The sequence below is a fragment of the Branchiostoma lanceolatum genome, chromosome 16 (assembly GCF_035083965.1).
Source record: "Branchiostoma lanceolatum isolate klBraLanc5 chromosome 16, klBraLanc5.hap2, whole genome shotgun sequence".
Lineage (NCBI taxonomy): Eukaryota > Metazoa > Chordata > Leptocardii > Amphioxiformes > Branchiostomatidae > Branchiostoma > Branchiostoma lanceolatum.
The window spans coordinates 11,941,607-11,964,588 of NC_089737.1; the positions used below are offsets into that span (position 1 = coordinate 11,941,607).

The following is a 22,982-nucleotide window of genomic DNA, read 5'->3' on the forward strand; positions in this document are numbered from 1 at the left end:
TACTCAGTAAATCATGTTATATCGCCAAGGCTCGACGTAATCTGTATGTCTGTTACAACAGATGTATCGCCACGTTGCACCACTAATATCTGCCAACACTGCATGGTCGTAGCCTCCGTTGCAGGCTTCCCCGCGGCGGTTTTTCAACTTATCGGGGCCAGGTTCTTTGGCTGGGGGGGGGGGCGTATCTGCTTATCCGTATGGCCGTTACAGTCCCCCGATCGAGCAGATACGGGGCCCCAAGCAGATACGGTCCCCAAACAGATACGGTCTCCAAGCAGATACGCCATTCCCCCAGCATAAGCAGAACCTGGGGCCGATAAGTTGAAAAATCGCCGTGGAGAGGCCTGCAACGGAGGCTAGCATGGTCGTAACTTTCAATAACTCTTATCTATGACTTCTATGTTAGCCTGAGGATAAGTCCGAAACACGGCGTCTCAATAAATTTCAACTTAAAGCTTCGGTGTATTGTAGAAAGCCAATTTAGTCTGGTATCGTAAAATGCATTTTATGGTAGCTATTGAAGCCTTAAAGTGCACTTGAGCTCTCCGATAAGATACGAGCTAGTTTTATGTCTAGTCGTAAAACGCTGTGGATGTACTTAGAATGTACTCTAGGAGATATATAAGGGTTGTTTATGGTTTGTGTAGATAGGAAAACGGTCTGTCTATAGTAGGCACTTTTAACATATCAAATTCTCACGCTAACAAATCAAGGTGTGGCGCAGTAGCTTGAGGCTCAACTTTACCACAGTGACTATGGTAGCAGTAGAATGCCTGCTGACGTAAAAGCCAAACCACGTGGTCTACAAAAATGACTGATGTTTCCTTACCTGCCATTGGCCTGGATCTGGGGACTATCGGGTATAGAATGAGACACAGGCTGAGCTCCAATGTGCCCAACGACACGCTCAGCCCTCAGTCAAGACATTCAATATTACTTGGGCCTTTCTATAGGATCAAAATTAATGTACGTGCACTGCTTCTAAGGCTGTGCTTCAAATTAAGGCCTCTGCTGGTATATCGCATATGTCGATTGCCAAGACGATTTGAAGATGGACGTATGAGATTCCATCCTTTTCTGAAGTGAAAGTTTCATGCTGCACATGCCGAACCGTCATTTAACTTTCTCCTTCAGTCTTTCTACCTTTTATCTGATTCTTGATTCGTCTTTTGGTATCCTGTACACATACAGACGAAACAAATCCCCTCTTACACACTCTATAGCGAGCATCTAGCCCAGTGTTCGAATCGATGAGACGTTCTTTTACTACGGTACCTTTTCTTTTCCTCAATTCTATAAATTTCTTTCTTTATCTCTTTTTTCTCTCTTCCTTTCCGTCTTTCTTTCTCTCATTTCTTCCCCTCTTCTATCTTTCTAAATTCCTTAGTTTCTTTTTTCTTGCTTTGTTCCCCTCTTGATCTTCCTTTCTGTCTTTCTTTTGCTCTCTCTTTCTTCTTCTGTCTTTTTTCTCTGCATTTACTTCTACTTCTAATAAAAGAATCTTTCCACCAGCCTCAAATCACCTTCCAGTGCCCAAGGTTATCATCGATGTTGGTAAGGTCAGTGACACCCATTTACTTTCAATTCCCCCGGGCGAAACGTTTTCTGTAGACGTTATCCCTCATTCGTCAGGTCTCATCACACGGCGATCCTTCCACACAGGCTGCCTGCGAGGTGGCCATAACAATTTCACGGGAAACTGCCTCCGAACATAGGGAACATGACCCTGGTCAGGGCCGGAATGACCTTGGGGAATGAGTTTGCGTCAGATGCATTTGGTCAGTCCTGCGGCTAGTTATAGGGAGAGGAAAGCTGGACATGACTGATAAAAGCCGACATGAAGTTAACTTGCAGATTGTGGCTCGTGGGGACTTTTAAAGTCAGCAGCTTTTGAAATAGATTTTGCCTAAAGTACCTTTATTTAGCCAATTACCATTGCAGTTCAGCCTCTGGAAATATTCTAAAAATATGTCATGTTGGCTGAAAATCTTATTGTTAATACAAGACTAACACAGATGCTTTTTAATAAAGATATACTGTCATGTTGAAGGGCCTTATGTTTTCGCCTATAATGAAATTGACATTTCGACGCACGTCTCACCTAGTACCTGAAAATGATGCAGTTAACGTTTGTGTTTTGTGATAATGACGCTATGTACGTGGTGTAGTGCTGTAGTTTGTTGCGTTATTACCACAAAACGCTGAAATGGCTACTTCAACCGGTAAAGCCTTTATCTCACTGGACCCACGGCACGTTGGCGCCTGGCGACCTTGGTACGTCGTAATATAGGTTTGTGTTGCCCTTGACTTAATGGGAATATCATGCAAAATGTATATCAAGTATATATGACTAAAGAGAAAAAAAAACCCGGAGTGTAAAAGGATTAGTTGTTTGTCAGTGAAGTTCATAGAACGTTCTGTCAAATCACCCGGTCTCAGTGAGATCGTCAACGTGCCGCGGGTCCAGTGAGATAGGGGCTATAGAATATTTACGTCATTTTTGGACAGACAAGGATGACGTGGCATTGTACTCAAGTGTTTTACAACTTATTTCAACAGTGCCACGTACAGAGAACTGTATACCCATTTCTACACCTGGGTGGAGTGAGGAAAGTCATGTAAAGTGCCTTTCCCAAGGGCACAACATCGATGGTGTCAGGGGATTCGAACCCGAGACCGCTAGGTTCTGGGCCGAAGACCCTACCGTTTCACCACACGACCCCACAAATATAAAATAGAAGCCACGTCACTCATTCACTCACTCTAAACTCTTTACCTCATATGACATACAGTCAAAAACTCCTACAAAACAATTTCAGATGCTATTAAATCATACAGTACAAACTTGTTGCCTCTCCATTTCGACATATATGTGCAATGAACGAAGATGAGGTCTCCGCTACTTGATGAGAATTCCCCATAACATCAACTATATCTCTACCCCTAATGCTATCAACCACGCAAACGGAAGTACAGCGCCGTAAAAATCCCACCCCGGGTCGCCCAGATGAAATACCAAAGACATTAATGCCTCGAATGTCATTTCACAAACACGCATGGGGGACCGATAAAACTGTACATTGTCATAATCTGTTTTAGAGGACCGTAAATTCTACAGCGGTCGGGGAGTGAGTGTAGCGGGAACTGACAGACAGATAGCCTCTATGCTGCACGATTTACATCCCATATGGACATAAATGCAGACCTTTCTGGAAAATCTACGAGCACATGTAGACCTTGCGCTTAAGTGGATTTTCGTTTTCTTATCAAAAGTCACCACACAGTTGAGATATAGCTACCACTTGGTCCCAGCGCGCACAAGGCTATGCTGTAGTATCTCTCGTTAAAAGCCCTTCGCGGCCATGATTTTCGTTTTATTGATGAAGAAGCTCATGTGACTTGACGCCTAGCTTGACTTTACCTTCCTCGAAAGGAGAAAATATCTGGGCGAGCTCGTCTAACGACATGCCCGGGTCAACGTTGTCTCGTTGGTAGTCTGCAAATACTCAATTTTCATTACGGTTATCCCGTAACCGGTGCAATTGCCTAGTGGGTAGAGTGTTCCCCTTGCACACCTTAGGGCCCTGTCACACTTGTGCGTATATACAATCCCGCATGAGTTGCGTATTAACATATTTTGGTCGACGTCAAGATTGAGTTTTCATCCCAAGAAGTCATTTCCTTGGTTCGATAAGTAGACTGCACAACGATGGGTTAACGCAGGAAATAACTTCTTCCCCGCAAACTTTCCTTAAACCTAAGAAATGTTAATGTGCAGCTCATGCACACTTGAATATACGCACAAGTGTGACCGGGCCCTAAGGTCGTGAGTTCGAAACCCGGCCGGGTCATATCAAAGACTTTAAAAACGGTACGCGTGGCTTTCTCTGCTTAGCACTCAGCATTTGGGGAAAGAGAATAGTTACACTCACACCCTGCTGTAGTGATTGCTCAAAGTTGTGTGGCGGCTGTGGCCCAAGGGCTATTGAAACGGAGATAGGCGCCGACCTATGCACCATCGGTGCGGGAAGGACTTTGACTTTGACTCTCCTGTTCTGTGGCGTCGTGTTTGCGTAACCGTTTTTAGTTCGGCCAAGAACCCGGAGGTCCTGGGCTCGAATCCCCTGACATGCCAGCGATGCTGTGCCCTTCGCACTTACCCAGGTGTAAAAATGGGTACCTGACTTCGGTTGGGGAGGTCAAAGGCGCTAAAATCCATAAAGAGCGATTAAATAAATCATAGCCACAATCTGAGTAAATTGTTTACCCATTTGAAATGAATCTGAAGTCAGCTATATACGTGTAGTTGGAGTGAAAACGTTTTCATTCTCAAAAACTAAAATACTTTTGTGTACTGCGACTGTGATTCAACACAGAGAACGTTGAAACGATGCCAAGGCAAAAACAATCAGATTCTTATGTTTAATTTAACGCCATGTGAATTACATTATATGTAATCAACATGACATTTCATGTAATTACATTATACTATCAATACTATTATATATCACTATCTAATACTATTATATATATGATGGTATAGATGTAAGGAAATAATGATATGTAATCATATACTTGAACAATATTGTTTGGAGGCAAATTACAATTATTATTTAAGGGGCTATGATTTTCTGTAAGTGTATGTATACTGCACCTGTACACATTGTCCCGGATTTTATTTGGTTTTTATTGTGACCCAGGTATGTCCATATTCTGTTAGTATTTGAATTTGTAATTTATTTTGGAAAACCAATAGAGAGAGGGGAAAAAAACAATCCAATCCTCAGATGTTATAAGAGGTTACCTAAAAATCAATGGTTCACCATACGTGACCAGACCAAGGAATTATGGATTGTACAGTGAACAAACAATATGGTTAGGTATATAAAATCGTTAAAGCCTGCATAAGTGTCATGTGCAACTAGCGGAGGCAATTTCATTTTTGATATCATATCTCTAGGTACGTGTAGATGGATTAAAGGTTACAGGCTCAGTCCATAAAGTTATCACTGTTACCATAATTTGTGACCGAAATAAATTGTATTACGACGTCATTTGGACCCAAATGGATACCGTGATTGGCAACGTGACACAGCATTCTGTTGAACTCATGTATGTGATTCTTATCGTAATGAAATTATTGCAGTAGAATGAAATGAGCTTTAAACCCGGCGCTATTCTCGACTGTGGATTCACAGTCTTTGTCGAAGAATGAAGCCAATGCTTCTGTGACGTCATTCTATGCGAGCACGTCACTCGGTTGATCATGAGTTCAATACATTCATTCTAGCTTCATCCAGATTTTATGTTTGATTTTATACTTTATATGCTAGCCACTGCTCTGTTGAAAAATGACAACACGTTTGAAAAATTTCTATTTCAAAACGAGCGATGTTATCTAGTGCTTCATTTTCATATCATTTTTTTTTTTCAAAGTGGCTTTACAATTACGATATCACCACCGTGTATGGAGGTATTGTTTGTTTGTCTGTCTGTTTGTTTGGCAGTTTTTAGCAATAATTTCCATATGCTATGTGTAGGCACGTGACACCACAGAGTTGCAGGAAGTGAGCGCAAAAGCCGGTCAGAGTTGCGGTAAGTGACAGGAAGTAGGTGGTAGAATTAGTCTTTTATCAGGATTTGCTGACAGCTGACAGACATTCCAGGGCATGGGGTCAATGGAAGAGGCCACTAATTCACGGGGAGGAAGTTTTTTCGCCTGTCTAATTGTGTTTGTTATATATTTTCCACATGCTAGTCACGTTCACTGAAGAGTGAAAGGAACTGATCAACTGATTTATGTAATGTTAATCAAAGCATTATTTCCATAACTAATTTTACGTGTTACACGAGCCAGTGTTGTTGCTGTTCATCTTCTACCACACGTTAGAATCGAGACCAGGTCTTTACGAAAACGGCTGTCGGCATAAGCGTACAGAAACACGTTGATGGCCGAGTTTAGAAGGCCCAGCATGCTCGCAACCTCTATTGCCACCGTGAACGAAAAGTTATCAAACCTTCCAACATTGTGTGTCCGTACGATCAAAAAGATGACCAGGCGAGGGAACCACAGCAACACGAACATAGCACTAATAGTGATCAGCACAACTACGGGCTTGTGCATGGACCGAGTAGCCGGTTTACGGGTGGTGGTCTTTTTCAGCACCCGCGCTCTGAGCGAATCTGGTCTCGCTTTTCCTCGCGGGATCATGGGCGAGAAATGACGAGATTCTGGTGATGGCTCTGTTGCCACAGAGTTGCTGACGTCTGGCGTTGCTGGGCGTGGTGACGTTGTTTCCACAGGAGCAAGCGCCTCCTTGCGGTCTCCATCAGAACTGCTGTCTTGATTGTCTGATGAAGCTGACCGAGGTCGAGGGTGAATCTCGACAAGTGTGGTCACGCGAGACTTGTCGCGAGAGTTGGAGCCACCGCCATCATCGGAATTTCCCGCCTTTTGTGCAACCGCTTCTATCTCCTCCTTTAACCTCTTTTGTAGAAAAGAATGATGAGGAGAATCGGATGTCTCGGCGCGGGGTTGTATCGAGGTAGACGCCTCAGTGGCAGTTACCTCGGACATCTGCCGAACGAGCCCTGTGCCTATTTTTCTCATGGTTCGCAATTTGTAAATGATCATGCCGTTAAAACCGATAATGACTATGTAAGGTATTATGTAAGATAAAGTACTCTGTCCCCAGATCAAACCAAGTCGGTATTCTGCCGACAGGTTCTCGACGTAACCACAGCGATAGATTGTGGTGTTTCCATCCTGGACTGTTGTGGGGGTTTCTGCGAAGAAGTGTGGGAGGGCGAGGAGGTAGGAGACCACATAGACTCCGGCTATGGTCAGTTTGGCTGTCTTAGCGTTGCTCACTTTGTGCTTCCAAATCGGGAAGTAGACTCCGATGAACCTGAAACAGTGATGATATTGGTATTCGCATGTTCAAATAAATAATAATTGTGCAATATTCTGGATCCCCTATTGTATATTTTTGTATGTCAAATGTAGGCCACTGCATCTATAATATTAGTAGCAAAGACCATGGGCGATTTTTCATATCCAGGAAAACACAGTCGGAAGGTAAAACACAGCCAAACGTATCAAAGATGGGTGCCTAGACTTTCCAGCAAACAAATAAAGTAAGAATAGAATGGAAGAGAGGGAACAAGCTGGGGATTTTTGTCATCAGCAGTAGGGCGAGGCATGTTGTGGTAATGGCAAGGCTGTGATGAACACTCACGAATGTGGTCTGATTCACAATCCTTTATACACCTTATAATTTCTCCTTTCATCGTGTGTAGAAAGCTTAACAACTGATTATAGTCTCTACTTAAGCAGTGAGAACACACACACAGCAATGACTAACACATAGTTGAAAACGTTGCCCTGACATTTCATGGTTATTGTTAGATTCTGACCTCTCCACAGTGTAGACCACTATGATCCAGATGGAGGCGTTGTGCGCGCCGTAGTCTAACGTTATCAGGAACGGGCAGAATCCGCCGAAGGAAACCTGCCGGTCCAGGATCACAAAATGGACAACCTGGAACGGGAAAATCACCAAAGAAATAATGAGTCAGCATTCAGAACAGATACCAAGAAATGTACAAATCCGAAAATATTACTAAGTTTAGGAAATGTTTGACATTGCCATTTGTCCGTCAAGGATGACACGACTGTTCACTATAATTCAGATGCATGTATCATGCATGCCTTAAAGTTAAAAGGAATTACTTTGAAATACTACCCAAAAGACTTTCATCTTTGCATCCCCACTGTACTAGACTTTTTGACATAAATCCATACAATCCAAATTTCTACATGCCTTTTTTTAGTTTCCGAACTTTCTACAAAATGTTGCTAGTACTTTGAAAAGAAATTCATATCAAGCAAAACGTCTAATCTTATTTTTTACTTAAAACTTCGTCCTACCGTTTCTATGAAGACGATGAAGATGAGAACTAGCGAGTCCGCCACGGCCAGAGCGATCAGGTACAGACCCGGGGTGGACTTCGCCTCGCTGGGGCGCCTCCGCCGTCGGATCAGGATGTACAGCGTCAGAGCATTTGCTGCAGAAATTCAAGAACAAAACCTTTATTGACACAACAAATGTACAACGATTGTCGTAAGGTGTTCTACGACTATGTCTACAAACAAAAAAACAGATAAAAATGGATGAACCTACGGACATGTATATTGATACATCGACACGTTGAGTAAACATACGATCAACATATTGTCGATAAATAACTGTATTCCAAAACAGTCATAGAAAACTGGCCGAGTTTTCATCCCTCTCTACTACAAACTTCCTTGATTTGAATGACCAATCGCTTGTAACATTTGGCCGTAGAACACATGACGTCAACACGAGTTCGAAAAAGCCAGAATAACAATACCACCCCGTGTATGATTCCTTTATTTGAACATATTGGCTTTCATTTCTTTTGCAGACTAGAAAATAATGAGGAAACGGTTTGTTTACTTCCGGGGGTAAAATGAATAACACGTCGTCACACCACGAAATGGATCTTTAGAAGGTGTTGCTAGACTGAAATTGTTATATTGAAGGAAAATTTGTTATGTGCTGTAAAAGAGAGTACCTTGTACTTTAATATGGCAAAGCTTCCAAAATGATTGCAGGCCCAGGTGACCTGTTCTCCCGTAAATTAGGTCACATTCTGAACACAACATCCAGTTCCCCCGCGTAGTAAATCTTAAACTACTTAAAAGAACTCGAAATTCAACTCTTTATATAAACACAATCCCGATCTAGATCTTGTTGAAAAGCTTACAAAAGAAATGTTCAGTTAAATCATGTATCGACTAAGGATCAAACTATTCAATTTTAGATGCCTAGTGGCACACTGTCTGACTCAGAGGCTACTGTTTACAATGTCCACAGAAAATCCGACAAACATTACGGCATATAAGTGTAGCCATGGCAACTATGTACACTTCATAGGGGGTAATCACGCCAAATAAACCATTAGAAAATGTATCAATCATACGTTAGTGGTCATGAAACGAGTGGCGATAACAACAATAGAAAATGTTTCTGTAACCGTGGATCTTTAAAACTTTAATGTAGCCCGTAAAACGCCAAGAGCGAAATACGGGTTGTAAAGGAATAAAGTTGTTTTTTTTCTATATGTAAGTGGCATTCTGTTAAATCTTGAAGCTGTCAAATATTAAAGTTGCCATGGCAACTAGAATCATAACAAAATATCTTACTCAAACCTGTCAGGAGAGTCTTCTGGATAGTTTCCCATAGTGTGACGTTCAACCGTAATAATCGATATGCTAATGGTGATATAAAGTCATTCCAGATGTCAAGTTGAGTGCTGATAAACCATTTATAGTCATTATCTATCGATTTTATACCAAAATGTGTACTAAAAGCCATCAGACCACTGCTTAACGTCTATGACATAGCAACCAGCAACTACAAAGTAGACATGAATTACGCTGAAGCGAGAAGTAATGTAAGAGCACACATCAGAAACCTTCGATCACAGTAAGGCATCCATTTTACCGCCATACTTGCTTATAACAGCTTGAGCTAAAGTTTAGCTTCCTTTTTTTCTATGGTATTCTGATCTTTTAGCTATTGTAACAATTTGATCATAGCTTTCACAAGATATTGCAAAGTTTGTAAGGTGCATACCGAAGTGCCTACAACTTCTCGCCAAACAAAGCGCAAGCTTCAAGCTTTAACGATCGAACAACTGTACATCAAAAATAAAAGTGTGTTTCTGCAGACTTTATGTCGCTACTAATGGGATTGTTATTACAACAATGTACCGGCTAAAATGATAACATTGAACTTTAATTCTCGACGTTTAGACTTAATTGTAGTGTGCATGTCTCTTGTACAATTACAATTCCCTCCTACATTCCGACAGCCCTATGTTCTTACATCTCCAAAACCCTAAGCCTAACTAACATAAGGGGGGGGGGTCAGAACACAGGGAAGTCGGAACATAGGAATGTCGACGTCGGGACATACGGCTGTCCCCTCTTGTATATCGACAAAATGTGTCAACTGTCACAAGTTAAAGAAGTTGCAAACATGCTTGAAATTTCTTTACTGATTTAAGGTAACTAAGAAGCTATAGGAGGTGACAGGTCTTACCAGGTAAGCCAAAGATCACGATCGCAGGATAGAACACCTTAACAGCTAGGTTCAGTATCTCGTCTGGAGTCATGTTGCACACGGAGTGGTCTTCTAAACACCCAGGAGTTGGCCGGCCAGAAAAAGATCGAGAAAGCTCTGCGAAGAACTTTACTGAGTGTCACGACTGGTTGTGACGGCTTATAGTAGCCAGTACCATTCAGTGATTGACAAGTTTCGACAAATGTCTCTTTCCCAGTCTAGTTCTAAAGTTTTGTCACTAAACGCCACGTCCACACAACCGTCCTTTCACGGCATCTGACGACAAGCTTCTGCTTTCAACTCGAGCAAAACGTTGTCACTTATACCGCACGTTACGCCAACGGCCAATAAAACTATCATAAAACTTATAAAGAAAGTTTTGACAAACGACGTATAAAATGGTTAGCCAAGGGAAAACGCCAGCCGATCCGAAGGTCGTTTCAGAATAACACTCATAACAGTATGTTCATGTCAATATTAGACTTTCACCCCTGCCCGCATAATGAGTTACAAGTAGCGGGTTTGGCGCAGTATTGCACCTTGTTTGTCTCGCGTTACTGTGGTGCGCAGGATGACCTTTGTTATGTGTGTGTGTTTTGTTCAAATACCGAACCCACGTACGTTTGTTTGGGCTGCTTATCTCGTATTTAGGTTTTTAACCCCCATCTGAGAAGTCCGGGATCTGTCCTAAAAGGGGAACTGAGGTCTTTTGTATACTTTAATTATTTGAAAAAAAAACGATGGTATTTCTGCTATGTTTAGGGGCTAGGTTTGATGGAATGTCAAAATGTTATCTTCAAGTAATAAATTGTCGTGTTTTTAAGAACGTTTGGGATACTCATCTTCAAAGCGAGTCATTCATCATATAAAAATTCATGATTAAACCGAAGACGGTCCCATAAATGGGAGTGGGAAGTGTAAACTAATAGAGAATGTCAAAAAAATGCTAAGTCGACTTTTCTCCTACATTATGCTCTATTACGTCACTTAGAATGGATGGACTACTCCGTTTTCCACCTATTTCAACTTCCCATCTTTCGTCATGGTGGCAGGAATTCATTCATGACATATAGTAGCCTTAAAATTAGTACATCTTATGAAACTACACTGGCGTAAATTCCGTGTATGATATGTCACTTAATGTATGAGCTGTTACAAGTTTTGAAGTTGCGATTGAATTCGTTAGGAGGCGCTATAACTAGTCCACCTCGCGGACGCCTCACTGATCAAATCCTGCAATTCAACATCTGTTCCCCAGGGGGCGCAATCGTAAACGTACCTTGAAATAAAGCCGTACTTCACAAGCAGGTGCTTACAATAGTGACGAAAGCAGCTTCTCAATCTCAGCTTGGAAACTATTATTGGGTCACGCTCAAGTATTCCGGAGTCAGGGCATGTTTCGATACATGACCTACCTACAACTGTAAAGAGCACTTTTTAGAAAATACACATTGTAATCAGAACCAAACCATATAATACTAATAGAAAGATAATGGGGGGGGGGGTATTTGTATGTTTTGTGGTCTAATTCCCTTCTTATAATTTTGTATGCTCTATTAATTTGTTCCCTTTTTTTCCTTTATCAAAAGAATATACATGTATACATGAACTGACATATACTGAAACGACGCAGAAATGAAATGTCCCAGGGTGCATCTTTTCTTTGGTAGGACATGCTGATATTAGTTACCAGTGACTCATTGCTTGTCATCTAATTATCAACTGACGTCATCAGCAGCAGAAGTGCCGCTTACATCCCCCCCCACATAAACGGTGAAGGAAGTCCTGTTGCATTTTTCGGGCAGTAGGGGCAGTGGGTTCTTATGATTATCCACTGGGTCTAGGGCATGATACATTTGAAGACGGATCCCAACCCTCTCCTTCCAACAATTTTTACCTCCACAACCGAGTCAGGCATCAATTTTTACACCAGCTGCGTGGAGTGAGGAAAGTCGTGATAAGAGCGAGCCCTTTACAAGGACACGGCGTCTGTAACTAGTCGGGAATACCTCATCCTCGTGTCCGCTAGCCTAGCAACCGAGCCTTTCACCACATCCAACCCCCCAAATAAGCCTTCTTGTAGTGCACAACTCGCACAGAGCCATACCGACCTGTGAGAGGCTTGGAAGAGTCGGTCAGGAGACGACCATTCTCCCAAATAAGCCTTCCTTTAGTGCACAACTCGTACGAAGTCATACCGACTTGTGAGAGGCTTGGAAGAGTCGGTCAGCTGAAGACAATCATGGACCAGGAGGAAGCTCTGCTCATCGCTATCAAGGTGTACTACAGTTTATTGGTCATCGTGGGACTACCAGGTAAGAAACTCACCTGTCTATCAAAGTTTACGGACATCTTATTACTTCTTTACTTGTCTTGTCTATGTACAGTACATTTGCCAGTTTATTTAATTGAATTTTGGGCCGTGCAATGTTCCCATACCCTGACATTCAACCGTAATTATCCATATACTAATGGTGATATCAAGTCATTCTAGATGTCAAGTTGAGTGCTGATAAAGCATTCATAGTCATTATAGGAGTTCCGACTCCTTTTTGCTTTTGTTTGGAAGAACTCTGATGCCTCGGGTGAGTATGATGTGAGAGTAGTGTCTTTTGTTTCATCCTTTATTCTTCTTTTATTTTCTCATACCGGAAGAATGTCTTTCATGTACCTCAGGTTCTGTCTACAATGATATAGATTAACAAGAGGCAACGTATACCGTTGTTTTAATGGTCTTTGTGCGAATTCATAGAAAATGCCACACCTTCTGGACACTATACTACAAACAGTTCTAGTGAAGATATGGCATACGGTACTGAAATGCTTGAATATACTTGTGCCCTATAATCAAGTAAACCTAACTCTCACGCCTTAAAGAGGGTGGGATCGGTTTTTTTTTGTTATCATAAGTTTCGCTGAAAACGCGTCTTTGATTCAAAGAAATCTGGCACCCTCAAGAATGAAAACACTGAAAGACGTTTAGCTTTGTAATAGTTGGGCCTTTTAGTGAACAATCCACAGTTGATAAGAAAGCAGTGCTGTGTGATTGTGAATTTTCCAAGTGCCGTATGTTCCCTCACTACAATAACACAGGTGTATATCAGTGCTATGGAGAGGTGATCAAACACATGTGGACAGAACTTCACATTTTTTCTTCTTCTGCACACAGTAACGGAAAAACGGCCAGGTTTCATGTAGGGCCAAAACGCACCACGCTTTGATTAAAACTCTGCCGGTCTTTTCCTCAGACTGGTGCTTGCAAACAAAAAGATTTATAACGAAATTGATCAGACAAGAAGTACACGATTACAAACCTGTTCACACAAGCAAAACTACCTTTACCTTTATAAATGTAACAATACATTTGGAACCGCATCATCTCACCATTGTTGCTTAACAGTATCTATTAATGTAACAATACTTTACGCTTGTGACTAGCTGCATTGTGAGCAGTAACACCTGGCTTCAGTGCACTATGAACTAGTCAGTATTGCCCTGATGAAGATGACTGACAGTCATCGAAACGTCGGCTCTTGTAATATACTTGGTTGTGAATAAAAGAACCTTGCTATTCTACCTTTACCTCACTCAGCTCACTATTTGCTCCACTATAATGAAACAACATCTATGTTGTTTAACAGTTGAATTACTTGTAACAACACATTTTTCTGTGTCTTAGTAGATCCATTACCTAGCAATGTAGCGATATTTGTCAATCACTTCTCGTTCACATTGGCTGATCACTTCCTTCACTTGTTGTTTGCTTAGTTGTTATCGTTGTTTGCTTATTGAATTTACGTCGGCCTCTGCGTGGACTTGTATGCTTTAAGACGATATTGCCAAATAAAATTGAGCTTTCAAGAAACGAATCTATGGCAAAATGATATTGGTCATTGCTTCCTTTGTACTGTATTCGTTCTCTGGAGAGTATTCTCTACGATCTCGCGAGAGTCTTTATTTAGTCTCGCGAGAGTCTTTGTTTAGTCTCGCGAGAGTCTTTATTTAGTCTCGCGAGAGTGTTTATGATCTCGCAAGAGTGATATATGCGGGAACTCGTCACATGGTCAACCACAACTATTTGTCTTGCAGTTTGCTTATGCGTATCATATTGACGTTTATAGATTTAGAGATCTAATTTTTAAAGTTTTTATCAATAAACTTCTTCTGAAGGATGAAGTGTTCATAGTCAATCGTTCAAAATTCTTCATCCTAAAAAAAAAATTCTTCATCCTTTTTTTCACACCTGTGTTTCAGCGAACGTCCTGACTCTCTACATCCTGCTGCAGCGGTGCAAACGCAGCGGTGAGGACAGATGCACCTCCAGTCTGTACCTGATCGCGCTGGCCATCGCCGACTCTCTCGTTCTCATAACCATCGTGATCATCTATCAGGTAAGACTTAATACAAAAGGTGCCCTATAGCAACAAGCTTTAAAAGTAAGACGTTTCAGACAGCATCCGCTGCTTGGGTAACTTGCGTACACACTATGTATTTCATTACCTGGATGTCAAACCTTCGTCGACGTATGTCAGATAATGTTTGGTAACTCTATAGCTCTGAATATTTTTGTCACATTGTCCCACGTTTCTAACGCTTTTAAACTTGAACTTGTAACTTGTGGAAAGGAGTATGACTTTAACATAGACGTAATAAAGTTACCGTTCTGTATGTGGAGCAAGCATCTGAAAGAATATTGGAAAAAGTAAGTTTCGAAATAATGTAAGACAACAGATTATGATGCGATGAATCAAATAAGTGTGTGTCTTGGGGGTGACTCGGGTAATTGTTATAACTTAAACTTAACAAAAGAAAACTTTTAAGAATTATCAACTTTTCACCGAAATTTTTATGCTTTGTATTCATTAGTTTTCCTCTACATCATTCCACCCACAGATGGTCCTGTCCATGGTGCCGCCCGGTGAGTTCTGTCCGTACCTGAACATGTTGGACTACGGCGCGCACAACGCCTCCATCTGGATCATAGTGGCCTACACCATCGAAAGGTAAGTATGAGCTGCACTATCGTCCTTTGCTCTGTTTTGACAAGATAAACATGGCTTCTTAAACTGTTCGAGATAATTGAACTATAGACAAAGAAAAATAAAGTAAATATTTACTTTTTTACGTAACGTGCGGAGATAAGAAGTCAAATCCTAGCTTGCTTTGCGGGCGAAAAACAATGTTTCCGCCCGGGCTCGAACCGGGGACCTTGCGCGTGTGAAGCGCACGTGATAACCACTACACTACGGAAACTCTGATATAACAGCATCGTAATATTCACTCCGATGTATGTCATCTCTTGTGCATTTTAAGCATCAATCAATTAGACCGGAGTGAAATTATGCAACGTCTTTCAGCCCAAGAACGAACAGGCGACCCACTAGTGACAAGGCCTTTTTTATGCCGTTGTTTACGCTAGCTGTATTGCCCTGCTCATCACTTGCCCATCAGTTTAAATCAGCAATATGGCACAATTCGGATGTTTTAAGATAGTTATATCTACACTTAAGGACACTAGAATATGATTGTACCGTACCCACAGCTGATGCATGTTAATGATAACCTTTTGAAATATTTTTTGCAGATTCATCGGAGTTTACTTTCCAGTCTGGAAGTACAAAGTGTCCAACCCGACCACTGCAAAGTTCGCCATCTCTGGCGTATTTATGTTGTCATACCTCTTCGCCCTCCCCCATTTCTTTACGGTGAGCACCACAACAAAGGAAGTACTGTACGGCAACATTACCACCTACCGCTGTGACTTGAAAGAAAACCTGTCTGTAGAATTGAGGCTAGGCGTAATATGGGGGCAGAGTGTCTTATCATACATGCTTCCGTTTCTTTTTATTACCATACTAAATGGTCTGATCGTTTGCAAGCTGAGGAAAATGAGAAGGGTGGGACCTAAACGGGCATGGGCCTTTTCAGGTGGATCTTGCATGGCCAATAGTTTTAGATTACGTGCGGGAACTGTAGAAAGTTCACAGTATAACCCTAAGCTAGTAAGAAAGAATGCGAAACCATCGACACAGAGAGGAGAAAAAGAGGAACTACCAGAGGGGACAAGAAGTGATAATAGTGTCAAGTCTCGTCGGAAGTCTCGCGTGACAACACGTGTTCACGCGCAGCCTCGCTTTCGTACGTATTCGCCAGACAGGCAAGATCTCCCTACGATCATAGAGAGAAGCCATAGTGAAGTTATTCTTACTCAGTCGGATCCGCGAGCTTCAGATGAACTATATGACAGACCGTGCACTTCTGAAACAAACCGCAAGGAGGCTACTTCAACCGTAAAAACAGATGGAAACTCAACACTTACGACGTCATTGCATTTCCAACCCTTCTTTCGACGCTCCAGATCGTTCCAATCTGAAAATGTCACTCCACATGGACTAACACGACCGAGGGGCAGACCCATACTCATTCTCATCACCGTCAGTGCCATGTTCGTGCTTCTATGGTTTCCTCGCTTCGTAGTCTTTCTTATCCTTCGAACCAACGACCAAAACAGGTTTGAAACGTTCACTCACAAGTTAGCCTCTGAAATCGCCACCATGCTAGGACTGTTGAATTCCTCGATTAACATGTTTCTCTACTCATTTGTGGACAGTCGATTCCGGAGTAGTGTTTTTAGGATTCTTTCTTGTGGGAAAAAGTCATACAATCGGACACCAGCAAGGGCTACGCAAAGACAAACCAACAATAGCAGTTTCACTAGAAAATAGTAATACGTTGTAAAACATGTATCTATAATATCAATGATTCACATGAGCAGTATATATATATATGGACGTGACCAAATGATTTGAACTACTTAAAAGTTCATTGATGATGATGGTGATAAAAAAGTTCAACTAAAAAGAGGTGTGGTGATGTTGTTACTATCAATAAGAATAAAACTGTGCTTTTGTATCCTATCGTTGTCTTGCAATCCCTGAATGCAAGCTACTACATTAAGTCTTAAGATCATATAATGGTTATAGTTATGTTTTTTTCTCGCTGTAGATCGTAAAACATCAGGTGAAGATATGATATGTGTAAGCCAATGTATCATTTTTTACTATTTGTTTATGTTTAAATAAAGGAGACATTCACAATAAATGTTTGAGTATAAAGATATCTTTGTTGGCACATTTTCAATTTCAATATCATCGTCTTTTCTTACTACACAGTGCAAAATAGATTATTTTTGCTAAAGACAGTAAGATTATGATATTTATCAAGATAAGATATGCATGTCATGATTGTAACCAAAAAACGCTTTCCGTACAAACTACATATACCGAAACACCAAGGATATTCAAGTTATCTGTCACACATTCCAAGATCAAAGCTTTTGAGTTTCTCTATCATTGAAACAAATATTGACAAAATTACAAGTGAGTCACATGGCCCTTTGGGTGATTGGCATACGTTTGACTGATATTTTCAACCCATCATAGTGTGAAATAGCCAACGAAGGTCTTGGAGCAGTGTTAGTCACAAAATGCGTAACCACCATACCTAGTGTGTCATGTGAGGCCGGGGGTAATGTCATGTCGTTTGAAATCTTCCTGCTGTTTAGACACTTAAAGAATTTCCGCAGATCAGTCCGAAATTTTCCGTCGACAAAGCTGTACAAAAATATGTTGATAGCCGAGTTCAAGAGCGCCAGCATGTTCGAAATGTCCATAGCTAGCGTAAGGGAGACGCTTTCTAGTAGATGAGGCTGTGGGGAGAGTCTGAGGACAAGAAACGAGACAAAACGAGGCAGCGAGAGCAGGACGAAAGCAACGCTAACACCACAGAGCACGTACACAGGCTTGTTCCTCCGTCGTCTCGTCACTACTGAGTCTGCGCGGGCGTAGTGCGCAGGTGGCTGCTGGGAGTCTCGTGAGTTCACGCGAGAGAAGGGCCGAGACTTTCTGTCCTCACAGTTATCACAGTCGGCCTCAAAACATGGCTGTAGACGCCTGGGCCTCTCAAAGTTCACGGAAGCCAGTTCCTCACAATGACTCTCAGTACAGATTGTTATGCGCGGTATGCCATCACTCTCTCTCATGAAGCGATGTTCTGTAAGAATTTTGGCGGTCATTTTTGCTTTACTGTCGCGAGCGTTCTTCCATCGTCTCAGCCTTTGGATAAGAAGTCCGTTTAGGGAAATTATCAGTATGTAAGGAAGAATGAAAGACAAGAGACTCTGTCCCCAGATGAGAGCCAGTTTATACTCGCTTGAAAGGTTTTCTTTCCAATCGCACAGATGTTTGCTTGAGTTCGGGATGGAACGAGCCTGCTCGGCGAAAGAGTGTGGGAGAGAACAGAGCCATGAGAAGAAAAATACTCCAGCAATGATGAGTTTCGCCGTAACAGGTTTGCAGACTTTGTGCTTCCAGACTGGGTAAAACACGCCTGTGAACCTGAAACGAGAAAAATCAAACATGTTGCACTCATAATGACTCATTGTGAAATAGCCAACTCCTGTACGTTTGGGACCGCATCGTGGATGCTGTTCCCTGTAACAGTGTATACATGTATATGTAAATACTTTGCGTTTGGAAACGCATCTATAAGCAGCGACGCCTGTGCTGCAGTACAATGTAAACCAGTCAGAATTGCCTAAAGAAAAGTGACAGATGGTCACCGAAACGTTGATTGGATAAATCACTTGATTGTGTAAAAAGGGTATTTTTGTTAAGTGACTTACCAACCTGATGAAACTACTCACGGAAACATGTAACACGTTTCATTTTGTGCTATTTATATCATTAAGCCATATTATCATTACCATGTATTCAGATTTTGTACAGGAGCATTTATACGACTGGTTCTATCACAATTACTAAATTTACACTGGATCTTTCTTGGGTGCTTATGCACGATCAAATTTGTTCTTTAATCCCACCAGTGTTATTTTGTCAAAATCTAGAATACATGACCCGCCTTATTAACAAGTATGATCAGTGACTTTTTTTTTTCCTGTAAATGTGTCAAACCTTGTATGTAACAAGATACACTTATTTTAAATATGACAGTTTTAAGGTCTTAAGAATACGCATGATATCGGACAGTATTGCGCCGACTATTTTGATTGACTAATTGATTGATATGTTTGTAAATTGACTGACTGATTGATTGATTGATATATTTGTAAATTGGTTTTAATTTAGTGGCAACACTGCGATTTCCAATAAATTTATCTTGTATCTTGTATCTTGTATCTAGAATGGAATGGTAATGCATTTATCAAGAAGACTTGACTTTATGACTTGAATTTATTGAAAAAAAATCCATTGGCGGTGTGCCCTAATACCTGGGTCTACCTGGACTTCTTATCATCTTACAATACAACATCAAGATAACAATACATACAGTAACGATAAAACATAACAGACATCAAAGAAGAACATCTTTTACCTCTCTATTGTGTATGCTATGATGATCCAGGTGGAAGCATTGCTTGCTGTATAGTCAAGAGAGATCAGCAACGGACAGAACCCGCCAAACGACACCCGGCGGTCAAGGATAGTGATTTTCACCACCTGTAGAAAATCATATACAATGTACACTTCAAATATACTCTCACTCTTATGTATTTCGCACCATGTATGTGTAATGATATGTGTGCAGATTTATCAGGACTTTATACTATGTAAACTGTATCTTTGTTATATTGGTTTATATTTTGCCTGACCCTTACCCCTTCCCTCATGACCTCAATGAAAAGCGGCCTGTAAACCGATCTGAGCTTCTCATGAATAAACAAAGTTTCAATTACATGATTGAGACATCGTAATAGGAAAACCTGAGCTACAGTAGCAAATTCAAAGGAAAACCTGAGCTACAGTAGCAAATTCAAAGGAAAACCTGAGCTACAGTAGCAAATTCAAAGGAAAACCTGAGCTACAGTAGCAAATTCAAAGAAAGTGCACAAATCTACAATAGACCGATCCTTTCTGTTAATCAATAGTAGGCGTTGCCAAAGAGACGCGGCTTCAGAAACAGTTTATCATTGCCATAGCAACGCCTTAACGAAAGAGTTTAAAGTTAACACTGACCCTCTCTATGAGTACGATGAAGATCAGCACAAGCGAGTCGGCCACGGCCAGTGCGATCAGGTACAGACTGGATGTGGACTTGGCCGCGCCGGGCGCTCTGCGCTGTCGGACCAACACGATGATCGCCAGGACATTAGCTGGGGGAAGGAAAAATAGCAGGATTTATAAGTTACTCTTAACAGATACGCATGATTGAATGTAATAAAGTACAAGCAAGTCAAATATTATAATTCAACAATTTATCAGGTACATCGTAAGGGGTGTACATGTATAAGACTACTAGCTAGTTACAATGATGTGGCACAATCTATACGTAGATTCCAAGCTATGAAATACTCATGGAATACATTGGAATACAAAAAAGAACTAGGTGCTGTATGTCGATTATACAGCTACATATGTTGATACGTCGTCATCTTACTTTTTTGTATAGGGCTATAAATGTATTGGCCTTGATATACAAAAATTGTTTCGAGACATGACACAAGCAAATGAAATGTCATTCTTCTTGAATAAAGTCCAGAATACGTTTGAATAGTAGAACGGTGGTTATAATTCTGAAGCAAAATGACAGCGGGGTGAGAAAATATCCCTGACGCCCCATCTAGAGATTCGGTGAGGAAATATTCCGTTGGGTTCAGATATGTAAAAATCCTGTCACATACGTGTACCTATCATTGATTACGTGTAAAGGAAATGGTTTTTCTTTGGGCAAAAACATGTGAATCTCGCCCACGTGTTCCTACCTGTCCTTGGTGCTGATACACGTGTTTCGTTTTTATTACGTCCACCAAGTGGACGGCAAATATCCTCTTGAAATTATATTAAATTCTTCCTGGTCGTGAATGATTTAATGATACAATAATAGGGAGCGTCCTATATCTCAGTTCAGGTTTCCGATAATTTATCTTGATATCCATGAGTTGCGATTTCCTCAATAGAAATGGTAAGTTTTGTGTGGGTGATACCATCAGGTGTTTTTGACGGCAGTCTATGAGGCAAGGTTAGAACTCTGAAGTGCTTTGGTACAAATACAAATACAATGAATTTTAGTCGTGTACAAAGAAAAAAACAGCTACTAGCTACAACAGTGAATGCCAGCTCTTTTCCGCCAACTTTTTGACAAAGTTTATCCTTTATCTATGTTTACTACGTGTTGTCGTATCCTCGGATGATAGTAAGAATTGGAGCAAGCTCTACCAACCGGGGGACCAAGCAAAGTTGTATGCATCACTTGCATTTCGACAAGCTCTTCAGACTTGACAGTTTACACTTTCTCAAAGCAGCTTTAGTAGAATTAGAACTGTCCAATGATAGCGTTCGATACCGGTCGGGGGTACACTCCAATTGGTACAGACACAGTCAAGCAGAATTCAAGTTTATTTGCTAATTTCAATAGAAAATCTTTATTTTAGGCCAGTATAGGATGCGGGTTTGGTCGTGATAAACAAAGTACTCATCAACACATAGTAGCTGTGCAATTCTGATAAACATGAGTTACTAGGAACCTTAGAATGAGTCATAAAAATAAAGGTCGAGTACAGGAAACGGCCAAACGCAATCACGGATTCGTGAAACTCAAGTGCATCGCAAATATCGGTACATAACGTATGATTAAAGGCCCACACACGTGTGAATCATCTCACGTGTTTCCTGCCACCCTTGGCCTCGGTATTGTGTAGAAACCATCGCAGAGCAGCTTCACCTTTATTACATAGGTGAAGCTGATAACGAACATATCATTGACATCATGTTATCCTCTGCTTCGGTTTATCACTTAGTAAGGGGTTGGGACTAGTGGATATTCCTATGTTACATCTAGCGAACTGCAACAGCTATAGCTAGCCACACATCATAAAATTATCAGAGTACACGTCGTACATTTCTGAAGTTCAAGTGGTTACCCATATGTATCATTGACATCATGTTATCCTCTGCTTCGGTTTATCGCTAAGGGGTTGGGACTAGTGGATATTCTACTGTTATATCTAGTAAACTGCAGCAGCTATAGCTAGCCACACAGTGATAGTTAGGTATATCTATATTTATTACGCTGCTTTTTAGATTGCATTTACCACTGTTTATCTATTTGTAGTCTATGTGCTTTGTAATTGTCTTGTGTGTGGGCCACGACACCAGCAACAGCTGCCTGTGGCCTACGTGTATTGTATCGTTTACAATTTCAATAAATCACAAATCACAATCACATTATCAAATTATCAGAGTACACGTCGTACATTTATGAAGTTCAAAAGGTTACCCATATGTATTACAACAAATGTGATATCAATACTTCTGCTCAACTACATGTATATCCAGTGTGAAAGAAAATATTCGAATTATTCCTACAAGATTAGTCAGTCCAAAGCAAAAAAAAAGACAGTAATCAAAAGATTTCGTATGCAATCTGGGCAAAAAGATATGAAAACCATTCATGTGTTACCCTTACAAGACTACGACATGGATAAAATATGGTTACATCCAAATACCACCAAAAGAAATAGTTTACTCACCAGGCAGGCCAAAGATCACAAGCAAAGGGTAGAATATCTTGTCGGCCAACTCGAGATCCTCAAACTGTCCCATGGTGACGAGGAAATATGAATCAGACGATTTTTCTGCATCAGACAATCACGACTGTTCTCTTCACCAAGAACTCGGCGAAAGTACTTTCAAAAATGCACTTTTGCTAAACACTTTTGCGCGGTCACAATCGTTGAAGACCGTCCAATAATTTTGATGCCGTGCGATTTCAAAACACGCTGTGACAGAAACAACCAATCAGACACGG

At 41.1% G+C, this 22,982-nt stretch overlaps 2 protein-coding genes and 1 non-coding gene across 3 annotated transcripts; 1 reads left to right on the top strand and 2 right to left on the bottom strand.

Annotated features, from left to right (window-relative positions):
• Positions 1-4,538: 4,538 nt before the first annotated feature.
• LOC136421318 (somatostatin receptor type 2-like) lies at positions 4,539-10,307 on the bottom strand. Its single transcript, XM_066408538.1, has 4 exons — positions 10,137-10,307; positions 7,934-8,070; positions 7,420-7,544; positions 4,539-6,911 (listed from the first exon to the last, which is right to left on the bottom strand). Exons 1-4 carry the CDS (start codon positions 10,207-10,209, stop codon positions 5,873-5,875), a joined length of 1,374 nt encoding a protein of 457 aa, XP_066264635.1. The 5' UTR covers positions 10,210-10,307; the 3' UTR covers positions 4,539-5,872.
• A 2,092-nt stretch (positions 10,308-12,399) lies between these two features.
• LOC136422239 (probable G-protein coupled receptor 139) lies at positions 12,400-16,782 on the top strand. Its single transcript, XM_066409884.1, has 5 exons — positions 12,400-12,472; positions 14,412-14,548; positions 15,051-15,160; positions 15,742-15,862; positions 16,768-16,782. The coding sequence occupies exons 1-5, from the start codon at positions 12,400-12,402 to the stop codon at positions 16,780-16,782; spliced, it is 456 nt and encodes a 151-aa protein (XP_066265981.1).
• Positions 15,338-15,410, bottom strand: Trnav-cac (transfer RNA valine (anticodon CAC)). Its single transcript has one exon. It is a non-coding gene; the product is annotated as a tRNA-Val (tRNA).
• Positions 16,783-22,982: the final 6,200 nt, after the last annotated feature.